At 33.8% G+C, this 23,196-nt stretch overlaps 1 protein-coding gene across 1 annotated transcript in view; it reads right to left on the minus strand.

Moving 5' to 3' along the window:
• Positions 1-23,196, minus strand: part of LRP1B (LDL receptor related protein 1B) — a 1,896,287-nt gene that overhangs the window by 207,969 nt on the left and 1,665,122 nt on the right. Inside the window, exons 61-66 of the mRNA XM_054478394.2 lie at positions 18,932-19,120; positions 17,920-18,068; positions 11,915-12,008; positions 4,193-4,309; positions 3,960-4,079; positions 2,137-2,256 (exon numbers count right to left, since the gene is read on the minus strand). Coding sequence (XP_054334369.1) covers positions 2,137-2,256; positions 3,960-4,079; positions 4,193-4,309; positions 11,915-12,008; positions 17,920-18,068; positions 18,932-19,120 — 789 coding nt within the window. The remainder of the gene's footprint in view (positions 1-2,136; positions 2,257-3,959; positions 4,080-4,192; positions 4,310-11,914; positions 12,009-17,919; positions 18,069-18,931; positions 19,121-23,196) is intronic.

Here is a 23,196-nt window from a genome sequence, read left to right on the forward strand (position 1 = left end):
CTAGACAAGATCTGTTCTTAGCCATAAAGACACATAACTGAGTCAAACGATAAGGACTTGGCATAACACAGTGAACCTTTGCAAAGTGTTATGTTTCTTTCCCATTCAATAAAAACACCAGAAGGAGAATCATCCGAGGGAGTGTTAAAATAATTAGCATAGATATGTAACATTTCTATATTTATTGAGGACAAAAGAAAAGGGAACAAAGTGGCCACTTACCCCTTTCAAAAATAAGGGGTGTGAAATGCTGTACTAAGATATGACATAGAATTTTCTTTACATTAATTAGCACCTGTGCACAATAAAATTGTATAACTCAAATCAGATGATCACCCTCCATCCTTCTCCCTCTGTGTGTGTGTGTGTGTGTGTGTGTGTGTGTGTGTGTGTGTGTGTGTATACACACTGGTCTGGAACTTACAGCAATACTAGTGGCTGGGAGAATCCTATATAACCTCACTACTGACAACATTTAAATATATTTTTCTCTTCATATGGAAAGAATGAAGTGTATTTATGCTATATCCACAGAGGTTCAAAGCAGATGCTTTGGTGTCAAATAACCCTGAAGTCACTTCCCAGTTACAGGACTTGCTAGCTATGGGACTTTAGACAAGTTACAGAACCTCTTTGTGCGCACTTTCCCTATCAATGAAACAGGGGTAATAAAGAGATTAAGTAAGATAATCACTCTAAAGCTTTTAACATATTTCTCGGGCCATATGGTTACCATCAACTAAATATTAGGTATTGTTTTTACTAGGGTGATTGATAATAATCTATTTGAAGCATATAATCTACCAAAACAGAGTTAAATCATGCTAAAGTGAGAGAAAGGAAGGAGAGGAAAATACAGAAATAACACTCCAGTCCAGAAATTGTTCAGAGTTAACAAGTCATTATTCCACTTCGGTTTGGTGAGTGAAAATGCAAAAGACAACAGAGCAAATTAGCCAGCAATATAAACTAGCCCACAAAAGTCCTTGGTAATTGCTATGGACAAATTGGTGATGAATGCAGTTTGAGGCTTTGTGAATTGATTATGAAAACCAATTCTACAAAGTGGTAAATGGTAGTTTTATGATATTGTGGTAAGCTACACTGGTTGCATATTCTAAAGACCCAATTATAATAAGATAGTATTAGGAAAATCACTTAAAGACATGTTATTATTGCCAGCACTTATACATGTAGCTCATAAGTGTTGTTCAATATACATGAAATTTCAGAGCACTTAAAGGTTTTTCATTATTTTCATTTTCCCCGTAAAAGTTCAATGAAAGTACTGTGGAATCTAGCAAATGCACTTAACACACTTCTGTGAAGTCTGGGAGTCCTATCCAGTTTGGACAAACTTTGTCTTTTCTAATCAATTACCAGATGAAATGCTTTTTGCTTATCCAACAATGCCAAATTGGCATATTTGTCTACAGAACAGGCTCAATTAATGTTAATAAATGCTGATAAAATGAATTACACATAGCAAATACTCTTGATTTCTGTCTCAGTGTTAACAGCTTTAACATAGAATCAAATACATTAAACAAAATAAATATATTCTCCATTTCTGCAATAACAATTAAGAAATAATTATGGTAAATTAAATTATTTTAAGTGAAAGTGTTAATGTTTCAAAAGCAAATGCTGACTTAAATGATCACTGTCATCTACTAATACAGAATAGATGCTTTTTATTATCTTTTTTCACACTGTATTGTATTAAAGAATGACATACAATAATCACTGAATAACTACAGAATCTTAGGGATTTAAGCAAAAAAATGAATTCTAGAATGATATGAATATAGTGTTTCCTTATTTCTATTCACTAAATGCTAATGCTATCATGTGCACACTCTAATATAGGAAGATAATGATCTTATTCTACCTCTTTGGTCTATCTTTTATAAAGTTCTGGGTTATATTAAGGAATACTTACTCTTCCATCTTATCACTCCAGGCTTTTCATAAAGTAGCTAACCTAAGTTTTTATGAATCTGTGAACACAGAGACAAAACCTTTTCAGGTAAGACCTTAGTTTCAAAAGAATTGTGTTCAAATTTGTTTCACTGTGGTTGTCGCAGATGATGACCCAAATACGGAGAGATAAGACCCACAGTCACAGACACTCACCGCAGTTGGCCTCGTCTGATGCATCTGCACAGTCTGGATCCTCATCACAAACCCACAGTTTGGAAATGCAATGCTTCGTAGTCTTACATTGGAAATAGTCTGGAGAACAGCTGTTTTCAGCTTAGGAAGAAAACTGCTATTAAAATGTAGCTTTGGAGAACATCTTTATTTATTAAAAGCAAATTTTACAGACAAATGTTTAGGACAGTTTATCGAAAAATGTATTGTCTTTAAATTAATAGGACTCTGAAGGTGAGGAATTTTAACTTTTAATTCCTTTTGAGATACTCCTGATATCCTCTCCAGTAAAAATAAAGAAAACATATTTTTGCAGTGATACACTGATAAATATCAGAGTTTTCAAAAAACTGTTGATTAGATATTTGAATACTAATTTTAAGAATTAAGAATTCAGGGACTTTCAGAAAAAGTTTTTTTCCAGAAAAAAACAAGAATTCATAGGCATACATTTTTGTAAACTGAAAAACACTAAAATTGGAAGGCATTAAGTGAATAAGGAAATAAAAAGTACAAAGTTTATCAAACTGTCTAGGAATTGTGTTGAGTTTTACATATATGTGGAGTCTTGCTCTGTTGCCCGGGCTGGAGTTCAGTGACATAGTCTTGGCTCACTGCAAACTCCACCTCCCAGAATCAAGTGATTCTCCTGCCTCAGCCTCCCAAGTAGCTGGGATTATAGGCACCTGCCACCACACCCAGCTAATTTTTGTATTTTTATTAGAGACAGGGTTTCACCATGTTGGCCAGGCTCATCTCAAACTCCTGACCTCAGGTGATCCACCCACCTTGGCCTCCTAAAGTGCTGGGATTACAGGCATAAGCCACTGCACCCGGCCTGTGTTGAGTTTTTCAGGGAAGTGAACATCCAACTTAGACTGTAAACTGCATCACAAATCCTAGACAGTTTAATGGATCAGCTTCTAGAGTGGCTAACCATAAAGAACTGGTACTGACTTTATTCTGAAGGCACCATCTTAATAGAATTGCTGAGTGACTGCACATTATTTACTGATAAAAGTTTTTGAGGAATAAAATAAAACCTCAGCAAGACAGAAATGTTGACAGCAGTTCTGTTGAAACCCTGAAACTTGACAGGTGCTCCATTAGTCACATAATCTGCATGTGTGAGTGTGTGTGCAAGTATGTGCATGCCAGCCTATGTGCATATATATGTATATGGTATAAACAGTTTTGCCTTCCATTTAACGTAATTTGAATTTTGATGGAAGATGGAAATAGGAGATGAAAAGAAACAAAATATTTTACTATTATTCTTTCAAATAGTTTGTTAAGATACGTTAAACGGAGCATTATTTAGAATTTTGTAGAAGTTAAACTTTTGTTAGACTATTTTGCCCAGATTTTATGTCTCTTCATGAGTGCAACATGTATTTCATGGAGAAAACACTCTCTAATTAAAAATAACTTAATTTCAAGAAACTGATTAATCACAGAAGTAAATTACCTGTATCTACTTAATATGGGCAAAAATAAATTTAAAAAACATAATCAACTGCCACGTTTTATTTGATGCTTCTCTTAAGGATGATGTGGATGAATGAATGTTGTTCATGTTTGTCATAATTTACAGGTATATTTTGAAGTAAACTTGCCCATATTTTCATTTTCTCTATATTTTTATTTAGAGCTTCTATCCCAGTTGGCACCTATTTCTAATTATTTGACCATAATTTCTTTTTAATTTATCTACATCATATGAATTTATGAAGTATAGTACTAATTTTTAGACTTATTTTAGGAGTCAAAGTTAAGACAAGGCAGAGTATTTTGAGGTGACTTACGACAGTCTCTTTCATCTTCCTCATCACCACAGTCATCTTGCCCATTACATCTTAAGTTTACTGGGATACATTTCTGGTTCTTGGTACATTTGAATTGACCTGACAGGCAGACATGTGTGTCTAGAACATAGAAAGAGAGAGAGAGAGAAAATTTGTGTCTGAATTAAAATCACACAGACATAATCAGTTGAGAATTAGACTTATGTTCATTAGTTAGGAATTTAACCACCTACCACAGTTGAGTTCATCAGAATTGTCTCCACAATCATTCTCTCCATCACAGATGAAAGCTGGTAGAGCACAGAGTCCAGTCCCACACTGAAATCGGCCTGGCTGACATTTAAATTCAGCTAGGGGAGAAAGCATAGATATTGTGGAATGGTAATCTTACCTCACAGCTTCTTAAACAGAGAGTTTCTGACATTCAAGATATTTACTATAATAAATATATCCTGGAACACAATGTGAATGTCTCTCATCTCGATAGCTGTTAGATTCGAATGTTTAGCTATACTTTGAGCAACTCAGATGGCCTCCAGATAACATTTAATAAACCATACTTTAGAAGGTAGGAATTAATAACGTATACATATTTTTTAAAAAAACTTAAAAAACATAAAAGTCTTCTCATTTTAATGAAGTGATATTGAGAGGTTAAGTTGCAGAATGAAATTTATTGTAACAAAAACTGTTATTCCAATATCATCTTTTAAGAAATCATTTCTCCTTGATCATTTGGTGGCCTATGGTGTGTATGATTTGTCCACAATACATATTCTCTCATTTTTTTTTTCTTTTGAGACAGCGTCTTGCTCTGTCGCCCAGTCTGGAGTGCAGTGGTGCAATCTTGGCTCACTACAACCTCTGTCTCCCATGTCCAAGCAATTCTACTGCCTCAGCCTCCCAAGTAGCTGGGATTACAGGCACCCGCCATCACACCTGGCTAATTTTTTTGTATTTTTAGTAGAGATGGGGTTTCACCATGTTGGCCAGGATGGTCTCGAACTCCAGACCTCAGCTGTTCTGCCCACCTCAGGCACCAAGTTTTGGGATTACAGGCATGAGCCACTGCACCTGGTCCACAATACATATTCTCCAGCACAACGTAAAGCAAATGCTTTCTACATCTATCACATTTTAAATCAGATTTATCGATATTCATCCCTATAATCAGATTATTATACAAGAGAACAATATCTTATAAATAGTAAATATTTTATATACTATACATATATTATAACAAGTAACTTCCAAGTGATAATGCATTTTATCTTATCATATTATCTGGGAATAATAATAATAAGGCAGGATCTGCTGAGGATCTATTATGTATCAGACACTGGACTAGACCCCTTCACATACAGTTACTAATTTAATCTCACCATAACATTCTCATTTTGGCATTACCATTTTAGCAATGAGTAAACTTAATTTACTGAATATGAATAATTCACCTAAGGATGTACAACTTTTAAGTGTCAGACTCTGAATTCAAATCTACTATGTTGTTTGCAATAAAACACTTACCTTTTGACTAATGATTTTAATGCATATTACTGATTTTGAGGTTAATATTATCTTTATTAGCCCAAATCAGTGAATCAAACACTAATAAATAGCATTTTAAACTTTTCTGAGAAATAAATTATGCTTTTATAATTACAATATTAAATAAAAATTTAAATATTCTTTTAAAAATATCTCTATACATGGTCTGCTTCCATAGAAATAAGAGAGTTCTAAAATGTTGAAAGTTATTTGCTTCCAAACTATAACATTTTGTTAATTAATAATACTAAATGTTTAAACTGAATGACACAATTATCTCATACTTTAAGCATGTGCCTTTCCTCTATTTCATTTTGCTTTGTATACAATTTTCTCTAATACTCCTTTGCTTTCAAAACAACCCCCCACCAGAAAAAGGTTGCAACTATTAAAGGAATGCTTTGAAATAACTTGGAAGCCCATCTGATCTTCAAATCTGTCTCTAGAATAATCTTAAGTGTACTAGAGTATTATAAGAAACATTATTACAAATTTGTGATGCCAGATAATTTTGATGCATTGCTCTTAACTACATTTATATAAATAACATTATGCAAGCTTGCAAGTATGGGACCCTGGGATGAGGCTTTCCTGTCTTCTCGGGTGAAGTTATAAGTATTGTCAGCATCTCTTATTGTCTGCAGGTATTGATGATGCATCTACCCAAAAGTGAAATCTAAACATTCCATAGACTCTTGCATATAATTTTCTACCTCCCCATGACTCTCAAGTAAAGTGTCATGCCTACAGATATTCAAAGCTGTTAACCCATCAACTACAAGTAAAAGCTTATTTGCTATACTAAAAGAAAGCTCACAGAGATAATGCAACCAATAAAAACATTTAAGACTACTAGAAGAAAATATGGAGGGAAAGTTTCATGACATTAGTGTGGGTAAAAACTTTTTGGATATGACTCCAAAAACACAGGCAACAAAAGCAAAAACAGACAAATGGAATTACATAAAATAAAAAAAAACTTATGTACATAAAAAGAAACAACAGAGTAAAGAGACAATCTATGAAATGGAATTAAATATTTGCAAACAGTACATCTGCTAACGAGTTAATATCCAAAATATATAAAGAATACTCAATAGTAAGAAAAAAAAAACTCATTGAAAAATGAGCTGAGGACTTGAATAGGCATTTCTTTAAAAAATTATACAAATGGCCAACTGGTATATTAAAAATACTCAATATCACTAATTATCAGGAAAATGCAAATAAAACCACAATAAGATATCACCTTATACCTGTTAAGTTAGGCATTGTAAAAAAAGAAGAAATATAAGTGTTAGCAATGATGTGAAGAAAAGAAAACTCTTGTATTTCATTGGTAGAAATGTAAATTAATACAGCTATTTTGGGTAACAGTATGCAGGTTTCTCAAAAGATTAAAAATGTAGTGACCATATGATCCAGCAATCCCACTACTAGATATACACAGGCATACCTAGAAGATATTGGAGGTTCAGTTCCAGACCACCACAATAAAGCAAATATCACAATAAAGCATGTCATACTTTTTTTTTGGTTTCCTAGTACATATAAAAGTTATGTTTACACTATACTGTAGTCTATTAAGTGTGCAATGGCATTACATTTAAAAAAACTGTACAAAATTAAATAGAGTTAGGTAGGGTCTTGCTCTGGATTAGGCTTTGGCTTAAGGAACTGTTGTGGATGGCTTCATCTTCTATCCTGAGCACTGAAAGTTTCTTCACATTAGCAAGAAGGCATCTGTACTGTCTGATCATGTGTTCACTGGAGTAGCATTTTTCTTTTCTTATAATAACTTTTCCTTTGCATTCATAATTTTGCTGACTGGTACAAGAAGCATAGCTTTTGGTATATCTTGTGTTTTGAGATGCCTTTCTCACTAAGCTTAATAATTTCTAGCTTTTGATTTAAAGTGAGAGACACGAAATTCTTCCTTTCACTGGAACACTTAAGAGACCATTGTTCAGTGAAATAAAATAGGATACAAAGAAATGGAAGAGCATTCCATGCTCATGGGTAGGAAGAATTAATATCCTGAAAATGGCTATACTGCCCAAGGTAATTTATAGATTCAATGCCATCCCCATCAAGCTACCAATGTCTTTCTTCACAGAATTGGAAAAAACTACTTTAAAGTTCATATAGAACCAAAAAAGAGCCCGCATCGCCAAGTCAATCCTAAGCCAAAAGAACAAAGCTGGAGGCATCACGCTACCTGACTTCAAACTATACTACAAGGCTACAGTAACCAAAACAGCATGGTACTGGTACCAAAACAGAGATATAGATCAATGGAACAGAACAGAGCCCTCAGAAATAACGCCGCATATCTACAACTATCTGATCTTTGACAAACCTGACAAAAACAAGCAATGGGGAAAGGATTCCCTATTTAATAAATGGTGCTGGGAAAACTGGCTAGCCATATGTAGAAAGCTGAAACTGGATCCCTTCCTTACACCTTATACAAAAATTAATTCAAGATGGATTAAAGACTTAAACATTAGACCTAAAACCATAAAAACCCTAGAAGAAAACCTAGGCATTATCATTCAGGACATAGGCATGGGCAAGGACTTCATGTCGAAAACACCAAAAGCAATGGCAACAAAAGCCAAAATTGACAAATGGGATCTAATTAAACTAAAGAGCTCCTGCACAGCAAAAGAAACTACCATCAGAGTGAATAGGCAACCTACAAAATGGGAGGAAATTTTTGCAACCTACTCATCTGACAAAGGGCTAATATCCAGAATCTACAATGAACTCAAACAAATTTACAAGAAAAAAACAAACAACCCCATCAAAAAGTGGGCGAAGGATATGAACAGACACTTCTCAAAAGAAGACATTTATGCAGCCAAAAAACACATGAAAAAATGCTCACCATCACTGGCCATCAGAGAAATGCAAATCAAAACCACAATGAGATACCATCTCACACCAGTCAGAATGGCAAACATTCAAAAGTCAGGAAACAACAGGTGCTGGAGAGGATGTGGAGAAATAGGAACACTTTTACACTGTGGGTGGGACTGTAAACTAGTTCAACCATTGTGGAAGTCAGTGTGGTGATTCCTCAGGGATCTAGAAGTAGAAATTCCATTTGACCCAGACATCCCATTACTGGGTATATACCCAAAGGACTATAAATCATGCTGCTATAAAGACACATGCATGCATATGTTTATTGTGGCTCTATTCACAATAGCAAAGACTTGGAACCAACCCAAATGTCCAACAATGATAGACTGGATTAAGAAAATGTGGCACATATACACCATGGAATACTATGCAGCCATAAAAAATGATGAGTTCATGTCCTTTGTAGGGACATGGATGAAATTGGAAATCATCATTCTCAGTAAACTATCGCAAGAACAAAAAACCAAACACCGCATATTCTCACTCATAGGTGGGACTTGAACAATGAGAACACATGGACACAGGAAGGGGAACACTCTGGGGACTGTTGTGGGGTGGGGGGAGGGGGGAGGGATAGCATTAGGAGATATACCTAATGCTAAGTGACGAATTAATGGGTGCAGCACACCAGCATGGCACATGTATACATATGTAACTACCCTGCACATTGTGCACATGTACCCTAAAACTTAAAGTATAATAATAATAAAATAAAATAAGATAAAAAAGAAACCCCCCCCCCAAAAAAAGAGACCATTGTGGGCTATTAGTTGACCTAATTTTAGTATGGTTGTGCTTAGGGGAAAAGGAGGCCCAAGGAGAGGGAGAGAGAGAGGGAACAGTGGGTTGATAGGCAGCCAGAACACACACGATATTTATCAATTAAGTTTGTTGTCTTTTATGGGTATGCCCTGTGGTGTTCCAAAACAATTACAAAAGTATTAATAATATCAAAGAATACTGATCATATCACCATAACAAGTATAATAATAGTAATGAAAAAAATTGAACTAGTGTGAAAATTACCACATTGTGGCAGACAGACAAAGTGACCACATGCTGTTGAAAAATGTCACCAATAGACAAGATTGATGCAGCATTGCCATAAACCTTCCATTTGTGAAAAATACAATATCTGCAAAGCACAGTAAAGTACAGCACAATAAAATAAGTTATGCTTATATATCCAAAGAAAATAAAATCATTATGTTGTAACACTATCTGCATTCACTTGTTCACTGCAGGTTTATTCACAGTAATCAATACATGAGATCAACCACAGCGTCCATCAATGGATGAATGAATAAAGAAAGTGTGGTATATATACACAAGAGAATAATATTCAATATTTTACAATAGGAAATCCTGTTATTTGTGACAGCATGGATGAACCTGGAGGACATTATTTTATGTCATACCAGCCAGGGAAAGAAAGACAAATACTACATGATCTCACTTATATGTAGACTCTAAGAAAGTCAAACTCATAGAGACAGATAATAAAATGATGGTTACCAGAGGCTGAGATTGGGGAGATTCGGAAGATGTTGTTCAAAAGACACAAAATTTCAGTTAGATGGAAAAAATTACTTCAAGAGATCTATTGTACATCTTGCTATGGTTAAAAGCAATATATTGCACTCTTGAAAATTGCTAAGACAATAGATTTTAAATATTCTCATCACAAAAAAGCTAAGTATGTGAGGTAATGCATATGATAAATAGCTTAATTTTGCCATTCCATAATGTATACATATATGATAACATCATGTTGTATACCTTAGATATATAGAAATTTACTTGTCAATTAAAAAAATTTAGATATTAGTATTTAACCAAAACAAGGATCATAGAGAAGCTCTTAGATAACACGTGTCTCTTAGACATCAGTGCCTCAAAAAGACACTAAAGTTATATTTGATGACCATATATTCTGAAAGGAGTTAAATGTGAAAAATTCCTAATACTAAATCTGTAGTTAATTTTTCACATCCATATGGCTCCAGGATGAAATTTCAGTCAAAATTACATACAGAGGTCAGGAGCTGCAGGTCATTATAGTGAAATTTTCTCAGAGAACAGTCAATCTAGACAAGAAAGATCATCTTCTTAATTAAAGGACTAAATTAACATATTCATTCTTGTTTATTTCTAAGAATTACAAATGTAAGTTGCATTTAGTGTATTTACTGTTATCATAGAAAATTTACTTTATTGTGGGGAAAGTAATAACTTTCTCTTAATAAGAATCTCAGTAAGGTCACCAAAATAATTTATTCTTCCTTTGATATTCCTTTTAACTTAATAGGTTTTTTTGAAAAGAATAATTCAGGCATAATAGTATACCTATCCCACAGAGATACTGCCCTTTATATGTTGTCTATCATAGTAAAAAACAAAGACTATATTTAAAAAATCAAAGAGCAGTGGATCTTTCAGAAACAAGATTATGTTAGAAATGCAATGACTTTTATAACATTTTTCCTTTTCATTGATTTGATTACTTACTGCTTTCAAACATATGCACTATGTGAAACAACTTCAGTATGTGAGAGACTTGGGCATGACCAGAGAGATGGAATACAGCCTATCTAAGTAAATATCTAGATACCCTAAATTTCAAAAAAGGTTTATAATAAGGTGGTAGCAAGCTCTACAGTAGAAGAAGATAGCCAGTTTTTTCTGTCTTTCTGCAGTACAAGCCTAATGATTTTGAACTCAATTGTCAAGGCCAAATCATGGCAACCATGTACTGGGATGTTGAGGGAATTATCGTGATTGACTGCGAGCGTCTTCAACCTGACAGTGAAGTATTGGAGTGGCCTATGGAGTGAAGTACAAAAGTCTATCAAGGAAAAGTCTGCTGATGTCCCATTACAACCAAAGTTACCAATGATTGCTGAAAAAGCAGCAGCTAACCACGCCAATTACAGTCAAATGTCAGACGTAATTGGTAGTATCTTTAGAGCAATTGCTAAGAACATATTAAATTACCTAATGGCAATCTAATGATTTATATTGGAAAAATCAGACTTTTTAAGAATTTTCAGGATTTCAATGCTGACAGTAAATTTAAGAAATTATGTTACTTAAAGACAAGATTTCGGTCATTGAGTGACATTCTGGAAACTTGCCCATTTTTACTTCTAAGTTGGTGACATATTAAGTCAAATTAATGCTGCTTATTACCCTACTGATCACTACATGAAGTAATGTCATTATTCCACAAGTAATCAAATTTGAGAAAGAAACAAAATCTAACACAAATGGCTGATGGCGCCATTCTAAATGTAACAGTTATCAGAGAGATAACCAAGATATTGCAACAATTTTTATTTTAAAGAATGGCACTTAAAATTTTTCTATTTCAATTTTGGAAAAGTGTCAGAAGGCAATACTTTAGGTGTAGTTTCAATTTTCCAGGTCTGGGATATAAGGAACTCTAAATTCTAAATTTCAACATTCGCCCGTATACTCACGACAGTCATCAGGTTCATCAGATCCATCACCACAGTCATCCACGGTGTCACATTTCCACCAGAATGGAATACATTTGTCAGTTTTGCAACGAAACTTAAAAAAGAAAAAAAGAAAAAAATGTTGAAGAACCCAGTGCATATATAACGGATATTTTAAAATTTGGCAACACAGCCTAGTCTACTTTTTTGCTGCAAATGTGAACAATGGTGATTTTGGAGAATTCCACAATAGGAACTAAATACACAACAAGCCACAACATGATCTTCCAGGAGAGCATACTGTTCAGGAAAACCTCTTGAGATCACCTGCAAACACAGACAAGCTCTCACATTTACATGTTGTCTGCAAAGCTACTTGGTTTTTGTGGTTGGTTGGTTGGCTTGTTGGTTGAGATAGGGTCTCCCTCTGTCGCCCAGGCTGGAAGACAGTGATGTGATCTCAGCTCTCTGGAACCTCAACTTCTTGGGCTCAAGAGATTCTCTCACCTCAGCCTCTGGAGTAGCTGGGACTATAGGTACATGCCACCTTGCCCAGAAAATTTTTATATTTTTATATTTGTATAAAATTTTTTTAAATTTTTATATTTTTATATTTTTTATATTTTTATATTTTTTGTATACTTTTGTAAAACATGAAGTTTCACCATGTTGCCAAGGCTGATCTCAAACTCCTGGGCTCAAGTGATCCTCCCACCTAGGCCACCCAAAGTGCTGGATTACAGGCGTAAATAAATCACCGCACCAGCCCTAAAGGGCTACTTGTACACTACAGCAGCAGAGATGAGTAGTTGCTACAGAGATCCTGTGGCCTGAAAAGCTGACAATATTTACTATCTGGCCCTTTACAGGAAAAATTTGGCAAACACTAAATAGGGCTAAAAGCTATCAGGAATATCAGGAAGAGATACCCAGTTGAACTAGTTTAGGTAATTTGAATTAATTTAATTTAATTGCATTTTATTCAGAATCTTGGGCAATTCAATTAACATCTCTCAGTCTGTGTTCTTTAGCCACCAAATGAGGATCTGAAGATAATCTGCAGTATCTTTTCCAGCTCTGTCATGCTGTGATTCCGTAAAGATTCCTGAACACTGAAAATACTGCCTTTAGCCATGATGAGTATGGGCCCCACATAAATTTTAAGAATATCTCTCTAAAGCAGTTGAGGCCAACACAGTTCTTTTCATTAGAATTCCTAATAAATACACATGATCTTTTAGGACAAAGAGAAATTCTGATAATTTTTTAAAAAGAGGTAAAAATAAGGCTCAATTTTTTTTTTTGCTGACTTAAAAAAAATGAATGCACAGAAAAAAACTCTTGTAGTAAAACTTGTTCTCCAGATTACCTAAAAAAACCTATTCACTAAAATATTTATTAATATGTTTTATTTGTTGTATTATCCTTTCCACTTGAAACAGCTAAACGAAAAGTCATGAGAAAGGTAATAATTCTATTATTTATAGAAACGGAAATTTTAACTCCTTCCTTTAAAAATTAACCATCGAGTGGCAAATTAACACCAGAGAAAGTAAGTAAGTTGTTATATGGCAATATTTATTTACTTACAGGCTATTTAGCACACAAGTGACTTGATACTGGAGACAAACTACAGGAAGTTATTATTGCATATTACTTTTATGAGGAAGGTGATTTGAACCCAAAAGTAGCTGCTGAGACAGAGTAATTATTGTTCCTACTAACTTCATTATTGCCCAAATATAAACAGTGACCAAAAAGCTCAGTTAATTTATGTTTTAGTAATCTATTATCGTAAACTAATTATTTTCTCAGTACCATTCAGATAGAAGAAACTAAAGACAAAAATCTCACTTTCCATACAGAGCACATGCATCTAGAGTAGCTGCCACTAAAAAAATTCACTTGAAATTAGTTAAACCAAGCAGTACGTAACGTTTAGTCAATTTCTCCTGGTATATCAAATTATTTTCCTCGTCAATTTAGTAGAACTTCAATGAAAAGCATATATCACAATATTCATCTAGAATTGAAAACATTTCTAAATGTTAATTGAGAGGATTTTCTAAAAGTTATTAACTTCTTTTAGAAGTGTGTATGTTGTTATTCCCATATAAGTAGCTGACAGCAAGCTGGCATTTTTCTTAGCATGTTACATACAAGAAGGATGTGTAACAGAAAACTATAGCCTAAGTTTAATTATTGCTAATGAAAATAGATTAGCAATCTAAAGGCTTGTTCATTTAGAATACTGTTACTTCCTTCAAGTAAGAGATTATTTGATGTTGGCTTTTGCTAAATTTGTCTGGATATGATGGAGTGGATTCATGATAGATTTACATCATTTAAAAAATATGAGTGTAAATTTTTTCTCACAGTGGCAATACAAGAAGGAATAGAGCTCTGTGAATCCAATGGGAGATCTGACCGTTCAACTGATTTTTCCATATTTGCTTAGCTTGTACATGTCTGTTGTGTTTTTTTTTTTTTTCATAAAATATAAGAGGGGAAAACTTACCTTTATAGATAGTGACTGTGTGGGGATATGAGGGAAAGCAGTTACCCTTAACATTAAATATTTCTGGTCATTACAATATATTAAAACACGTTAGTATGAGAACATCAGGTCCCCTGAGTATCCTCAACGTCTTCCCAATCGTGATTGGAAAAACATCTAAGTTGTATTTTTAAATTCACTAAATGAACCCGATTTAAATAAACATGAACTGTTGGAATTATATATGATATAATGATTTTGCTCTTCATTTGACTTTGATAATAACATTAAAGGGTTTTGAGTTAAGGGAGGCCTGGGTAAAATATCTTATTTTTCATGTTAATCAATATTTTATTCTCACAGGAAGATCTCTTCTATTTCATGTCTTAGCTTCATTTTTACATACTTAAATTCAGTAACTTAAAAAAGATTAATGCTAAATATAAATATAAAACAGTCCTCATCATAAATGTTCTATAAGACTAATATCACCATAAAATAAACTGTAGACTGTAATTATCACCCACAAGTAAAAGCTATAAAAAAACTACTAAATACGTGTCTACTAATATGAATACAAGGATAAAATGCAATCCCAATATGGTAAAGTTTAGTTGAAACAAGAAAAGTCCCTATTTTAAAGCTTAAGTAAAGCCATTATTCAGATGACTTTTTTCTAATTAAAATGATTTTCATTAAATATTTGAAATGACTAGTGTTATATGAATTGAACTTAATCTTAATTTTTACTAGATTCTCAGATTATGTTTTCAATCCTAATAGAATTCTTATTGATGTGATTTGCCTGTTTGTTTCTAAAATAATACTATTTGGGGAACATGTCATTTGTTGACAATCATTAGATGATAAATCAAAATCCCTAAGTAAGAACAAATTAAGAAAGCAAAATTTTCATCGGGATGCTTACTAGCATGATTCTTAACTGCCTAGATTATTTGCTTCCTTTAAAGGTCTACCTCACTGAAAATCATGTTTCTACAAACTGATTTTTCTCCAAGAAGTATACAAGAGATAGATTTTCCTCTCATTAGATTAGAAAAGAATCAGAGGTAAAATGGCCTCATAAACGAGATGATTTACAGGGATGACCACTAACAGTTTGCATTACCTGTTCTTCATGAACTTTTTTTCTTTCTTTTTTTATTTGTTTTTATTTTTTGAGACAAGAGTTTCACTCTGTTGCCTAGGCTGGAGTGCAGTGTCATGATCTTGGCTCACTTCAGCCTCCGCCTCCTGGGTTCAAGCAATCTTCATGCCTCACCCTCCCGAGTAGCTGGGATTACAGGCCCTTGCCACCATGCCCAGCTAATTTGTAATATTTTTTAGTAGAGATGAGGTTTCACTATGTTGGCCAGACGGCTCTCCAACTCCTGACCTCAAGTGATCCACCTGCCTCATCCTCCCAAAGTGCTGGGATTACAGGCGTGAGCTACCAGGCCTGGGCAATTAACTTTTTCCTTGAAGATGAAACTAATGAAGTGATACCTCCTCTTTTTTTGTTGTTTTCAGAAGTATAGTTGAAAAGTATTGTCCATATTTGGATTTGTTTGCTCTGTCTTGCTATTGTTAAGTTTTTAAAAATTCATGATAGACTATTGGGGGTATTTCAAAAATATAAATATTTTAGTGTTGTCATCATGGAAACCAAATTGGGAAATAATTTTATTAGATAAATAATACTTTCAGGGTGAGTTAGGTCTTCATTTATTCGACTAATCTAATTTGTTGGCATTGGATAAAGAGTTATAGGTTTTCATATATAATATTTGAAAAGTGTTATCCCTTTGATGCCTGTAGTGAGGCTGATGTTTTATTCTCTGTGCCTTGCTATTTGAGATGTTCATCTGTGCTTCAGAGAATACTGTGATTTTGCTCTATTTTTAGTTGGCTATTAAGTCATCGCCACTGTAGTGACTCAGGCAGGCATCATATCTACGAAGCCAGTGACAGCCTTGGTTTTGGGCCTCAACAGACTGATATATGTATGATCGTTCCAAAGCAAAGGACCAAAGATTATTTTAGAATAACCTGGATGGAGGTTACCTGAAAATTTGACTAAATAGCACCAATAGTGTTAATAATTCTATTTTAAAATATTAAAAAATGTGATTTCTCTCTTTAATTTTACCACTAGGAATAATTCAATTGCTAATTTTATCTCTCATAGTAACTTACATTTCCAGCTCTTTAAAAATAATATTTTTTTATGCAAATACTCAGGGACTTAGAATTAGAATAACACATTTTGTAATAAAAGCAGAGTCTACGGCTTGTGCTTTCAAAGAGCCATCAGAACCTCTTGAGGGCAGCTCACACTAATTATATACATAACTTTTTTACATAAATTTCAGCTGCAGTATAGGGCAAGAGTAATAATAACAACACCTACTATGTACCAGGAACTTTTCCCATTTAATCTGTATATGGCATACAAATATTATAATCCCATTTAAAAGATGAGAAAACCAAGGTACCAAGAAGTAACAAACTCAATTTAAAGCCGAGTGTGCGTTATGATCACAAAGGGTCTGGCTTCAGAGTCTATGCCCTTAACCTCTACACATTCTGACTCCCTGAAAAAGTCGTAATTGTTGTTATTTATGCAGTTCTTTCATGTATGATACTCCTAAATCTAATCTGAAAGGCAAGCTGAGCTAAATTTAGCTTCTCCATTTTGAAGATAAAAACAATCTAAGAGAAATTCAGTCTCTTGCAATGAAATCATTGCTAGTAACTAGAAAATCAGTGAACTCAAACACAGAATTCTAAAAATACATTTAGTCATTTTAAAGACAAAATATAGTTTGACAGTTTTATCTTAAATCCAACAAGATAGTGGCTCACATGTTACAAAGTACAGTTTTATAATGTCATATGACTATTGTCCAAAATTTGAAAGTAATAAAATCAAGTACAGTAGACAAGTTAACTCCTGGGATATCTTCAGCTGAGAATAATTAAGTTTTAAAGAAAAAGAGGTTTCAGAAGAAAATTATTTTGATCACATAACTTATTTTAATAAAAACAAAATCTAGAGACTTACTCTCTATTGAATTTATCTTTCCCAGATCACCTATTCTAAGAAATGGAGAGTGGGGACAGTGACATAGAGCAGATTATCCTGAGAGATTTCCTCCTCTGTTTAAACTCCACCTCACTTTACCTACCCAACTCCTTAATCACCTTGCCTTATTAAACTACATAAAATCTCCTCTGCTCTTGCTGTTATGCCCACTTAGGATATGAGTAATTATTTGTGTGGATCTGTGAAATAATTTTTTCTTTTCTCTCTCTCTCTCTTTTTTTTTTTTTGTTTGTTTGTTTCCTTTTTGGCCTTTATTTATTCTTCCTAATAGCTAAGATCCCATTTTAATGAGATGTTATAGTGTTTTCCTTTATTCTGTGACCATCTCTACAATGTATGGAATGATCATTCAATGTTATGCTAAACAAAAGAACCGATGTTTCACTATATACTCTATAATAAGATTCCCAGACCTCCACTCACCTGGCTGGCTGTGCAGTTGGATAAGCAAGTCCTATTATCAGCTGCCAGATAGAAGTTAGTGGGACATGCACAAGTGTGGGTTTTTCCAGGGGCTAAAAGGCACAAATGACTGCAACCACCATTATTTATCATGCAGAGATGTTTGGAGACTACAGATAAGAAAGAAACAACAACAACAAAACAAGATAATCAAGACTAATAATATAACATGGGATTAGAGATAGGACTTTTAAGCTGCATAACTCGAATTGGAATAAATCTTTGTAATCAAGAACTCATCAAGACTATAAATATAATTTTACTTTGTCACAAATGCTACTCATTGTCCACTGACATTAATTTTACCATTCAATAATTTTAAAGGTGCATTTCTACAAAACAAAAATTTTAGTAGGAAAAAACTGTCCATGAGAAAAGTACACAAAGACTAGAAGCATTTTGGATGAAGACAAACATATGTTCAGAAATACAAACATAAAATAAAACAATGAAACAATGATCTACAACTACTAGTGTAATGACTTTGCTTTATAGGCCAGATAGGTTTTTTTTTTTAAGGAAAATTATCAAACCTTTATTTCACAAGGCCAGATGAAATTCCTATTAAACATATGCTGAAGAAAACTTGATAGAGTTGTCAGTTTTAAAACCCTAGAGCTACTTAAACATAATTCCTCCTACTCAGCATTCCAGAAACTAAGGATCCTCTATTTTGTAAACAAATTATTTCAAGAATATAGTCTTCACTTATCTGACCAAATGCATTATTATCATTTTAGCTTAATATGAGTTGAACAAATCCATAATTCTTTGTCCTATTACTGAGCTTCTAATCATATGCCTTAAGAGCAGTACTTCATATTGACTGAATTCTTCCATAAAGTGATGCTAAATAATTAAATCTAGTAATCTTCATCAAAAATAAAATTACATTTAACCTTGAAATAATAAAAAATGGAATGTTACTGAAAGATGTTAATGCATTTATGGAAATCATGGAAAGAATAATTACCATCAGGTTGTCTATAAGAATGATACACCTGGATATCTGTGATGGCATGCCATGAGTTAATCAGTGAGAGTCTGTCTGCTCCCGATGTTTTATGGGCACGGCTGAGTGACTTGGTTTTCCCATCAGTCCAGTAGATGTAGTCTTCAAACAATGTTAGTGCAATCACCCCTGGAATATCTTGATTAGGGACTGTAATAGGAGATGGTAAGATTAATGTTCAGTCTTGGAAGACTGCCAGTTAAAATATTCAATACTACATGGGCTGACAGATACAACTGCTACAGAACTTCGTGTGAATAATTGCTGTGACAACCTGTCAGGCCAGCAAAGTTCTTTATTACCGGTTAAGAGAATGCAGGATTGGGCACAGGAGCTAGCTTTGCTCAGATTTAGCTTGGTGCAACCACTGGAAAAAAAAAGAATGTGATTCTTTCACCATTAAAGCCTGCTTCACCAGAAACAAATACCATCCACCATTTTAAAATTCATAATTGATATATTTATGTGTGTGTGTGTGTGTGTATGTGTGTATATATATACACATATTTACATATATACATATATATCTCCTTCTGGTTGTTCTTAACTTAAATACCTAAATCTAAAGGTCATTGCCCTACTTTTTTCACATGTAAAATGATTAAATTATAGATCCTGGAAGAAATGTGTCTACTACCTGGAAATGAAGTGGCTGTGAAACTGCTATAAACCTTTTCAGCCACTGAGATTTTATGAGCACTTTTACTTTCAAGGTGAGATGGGATGGGGTAGAGGGAAATAAGTGTGGCAGATAATAATGTATTATGCAAATTTAATGGTCATAAAACAGTTTAGTTGCAGATAAAAATTGTTCTATAATTATTCTTTCTGATGTTTAAATGTAAACAGTAGAGTGAGCATCACAAATGTGAATTAGTCATTTGAGGGAATCCAGGTTCCTATCCAGTAAATAAGATATGGTAAATCTGTTCAGTGGTTTGGGTTTAAATAATTTTAAACAGTGATAGAGTTTTCTTTGTGCTTCTATTTTCTCAAGATTGACAAATAATAAATGGAGAAGATGAAAATTCCCTAACTTATAAAAACATACTATTTCTCTGTATTAATTTTGAGATGTACTTTCAGAAATTCTGACATGTTCATTAAGGAAAAAAGGTACTGTATTTCCAGTAATATTTACTTTTTTTTAAATTAGATTTTAATGACTGCAAATTAATGTTTGGCATATTCCTCATTCAGTAGTAACTGAAAAACTATCAAAATTTCAAATACAATTTACTGTTTATAGGAAGCTTTACAGTCCTATTTTTTAAATGCTGGGTAAATTTATATTATCAACTAAAGTAGATATTTTAAATTTTTTGATTTTTTATTTGTATTCTGATACGCCAAATGTCATCAGATAATTCACTACAACTAAAAGACAATAGAAATAAAAGAAATAAAATTGGAAACCTGTCATATATTAAGTCACTGAATACTATTCATAATATAAAATCTAGCTAAAAATTCATCTCAGAACAGATACTGTGCATATGAAGGATGTAAACATTTCAAAAATCCAGATTGGTACACTTTAGATGTTTTGAATTTTGATGTAAAAACCTAGATGTGCACACAACTTTAATTATCTATGTACTCTTGCAAACATAGATACCATTGCTAAAATAATAAGTGAAATTAGAATGAAAAGGACACCTTACTATAATTAATTATGTGTGAGCTATTTATATAAACTATTCCCACCATTTTTCTTTGACTGTATAAATTCATACAAAAAAGATAAAATAAATGTGGCAAAATGTTAATAATTAATTGAATCTTGGTGATGGGTGATTATTATAAGAGCCTTTCACCTTATATGTAGATTTCAAGATTTTTAGAATAAAATAAAAATTTACAGGAAATGTTGAAAGCCTCAAAACATTTAATGTGAATCTCGTTAGATGCAAAGGTGATAGTTAAATCATTAAATATGGGCTCAAAAAGTTAATCATCATTTTTAACGATCTCGATGCATAAGAGATTCAGTTTACTTTTGTAAGAAAAATAAAGTTATTGTAAGAATCTGCCAATTGGCATTCCAAAAGTAAGTCTTTTTAATTATTCAGCGGTAACCACAGGTGATATTTATTAAGCACTTGGGTGCACTAGAACTAGGCCAGCGGGAGAGGCAATTTATATATTCTATTTTATTTAATACTCTCAAAAACTCTTTTGTGCAGTGGTAGTGATATGGTTTGGCTCCGTGTCTCCACCCAAACCTCATGTTGAATTGTAATCTCCAGTGTTGAGGGAGGGACCTGGTGGGAGGTGATTGGATCATGGGGGCGGATTTCTCCCTTGCTATTCTCCTGTGAGTGAGTGAGTTCTCACAAGATCTGGTTGTTTAAAAGTGTGTAGCACCTCCCCCCTACACTCCCTCTTCCTGCTGCCATGTGAAGACATGTTTGCTTCCTTTTTGCCCTTCTGCCATGATTGTAAGTTTTCTCAGGCTTCCGCAGCCATGTCTCCTGTACAGCCTATGGAACTGTGGGTCAATTAAAAATTTTTTTCTTTATAAATTACCTAGTCTCAGATAGTTCTTTAGGGCAGTGTAAGAATGGACTAATACAAGTAAAGTTCATTTTGCAGATGAGGAAACTAAGATGCAGAAAATTTAAGTAACTTGGCAAAAGAGAGGTAGAAAAAAACTAGTAAATAAAAGTACTGGTAGTTGAATCTTAGCTCTCTCCGGAGTGTGCTCTCTGGCCATGTGATACCCTTCCACCATGGGATGACACCAGACGCCAGTGCCATGTTCTTCAATTTTCCAGCCTCCAGAACCATGAGCCAACTAAACTTATTTTCTTTGTAAATTAACAAATCTGTAGTATTTTCTCGTAGCAACAAAAACCAGACTAAGACAGGAAGTACATGGAGCTAATAAAAAATAAACATGAAATGTGAAGGTATGAGAGAAACGTTTAACAAACAAACCCTTAACTAATGCTGAGGTGTCGTTAGGTTTAGGGGAAAAGTAGTCAATGTTGCCTAAAAATGATGATGACTATCATTTTTAAGAGAAAAGTTATATGACCAGTTGTCTATATAAAACTGCATTTGCTTAATTAACAGAGAAATGTGAAGAGTACATTTAATAAATCTTTCATTTACAGGTATTCAGTAGACACACAAAAAAGAATAAACAGAGCTGCTGTGTGGGCTGTAGTTTCACAGGTACTGACTATATATCTAAAGCCTATTTAAAAGCTGCTTACTATAGTTACGTCTCTATTCACTGTAACAGCATTATGTATTGTACTGTTTCCAGAATTCCACTCAAGCACTAGGTTCCTAATTTTTATTTCATAGACTATATCTTTCAGAAGAAAAGCGTTGATATTTGGCAAAAATAAATAAATCAAAGAAATACTCCTTTTGGGAGTTTTTCCCTTTGAGTCGAGTTGGATGCTATCCTGCTAAAGCTCAATGTAATTATGACAAATAGAAAAGGTGGCCATTGCTTGAACCCGAGAGGCAGAGGTTGCAGTGAGCCAAGATCACACCACTGCACTCCAGCCTGGGTGACAGAGCAAGAGTCTGACTCAAAAAAGAAAAAAAAAAAAAAAAGAAAGAAAAAGAAAAGGTGGCCATCCAGAACATGGTTTTGGCTTAACTGTTGCCTCACAGCTTGATATACTCTATTACAATACTCTTGATTATTCATTTTTTTAGTTAGCATTTATCATGCTAAATTAGTATATTTCTGAGTAATATTATTCTAAATTTGTTTTTCTGACTAATCTAGTTTAAATACTTAAGAAACAAATGCCCCAGTTACACAGTTCTCAGCTTTTGTTGAGTTAAAATCTCATAGTTAATGTTATGGGAGGATACAGCATTAGGATATTGGTGGCTTTGACAGGGCTTTCTGCACTGAGTTGGTATGTCAATAGACATTTCACTAGTAATACTCTCTTATTTTCCGTTCTTTATCTCCCCAGATTTACTTTAAGAATCTAAATGTTATCTTAAAATATTACTTTATGCTCAGCAATCACTGTAATTTATTATTTAAAAATGACTATAGGCCAGGCGTGGTAGCTGACACCTGTAATCCCAGCATTTTGGGAGGCCAAGGCAAGCTGATCACCTGAGGTCAGGAGTTCGAAACCAGCCTGATCAACATGGTGAAACCCCGTCTCTACTAAAAATACCAAAATAGCTGGGTGTGGCGGTGGGCGCCTGTAATCCCAACTACTCGGGAAACTGAGGCAGGAGAA

The sequence above is a fragment of the Pongo pygmaeus genome, chromosome 11 (genome assembly GCF_028885625.2).
Source record: "Pongo pygmaeus isolate AG05252 chromosome 11, NHGRI_mPonPyg2-v2.0_pri, whole genome shotgun sequence".
In the NCBI taxonomy this organism is placed as follows: Eukaryota; Metazoa; Chordata; class Mammalia; order Primates; family Hominidae; genus Pongo; species Pongo pygmaeus.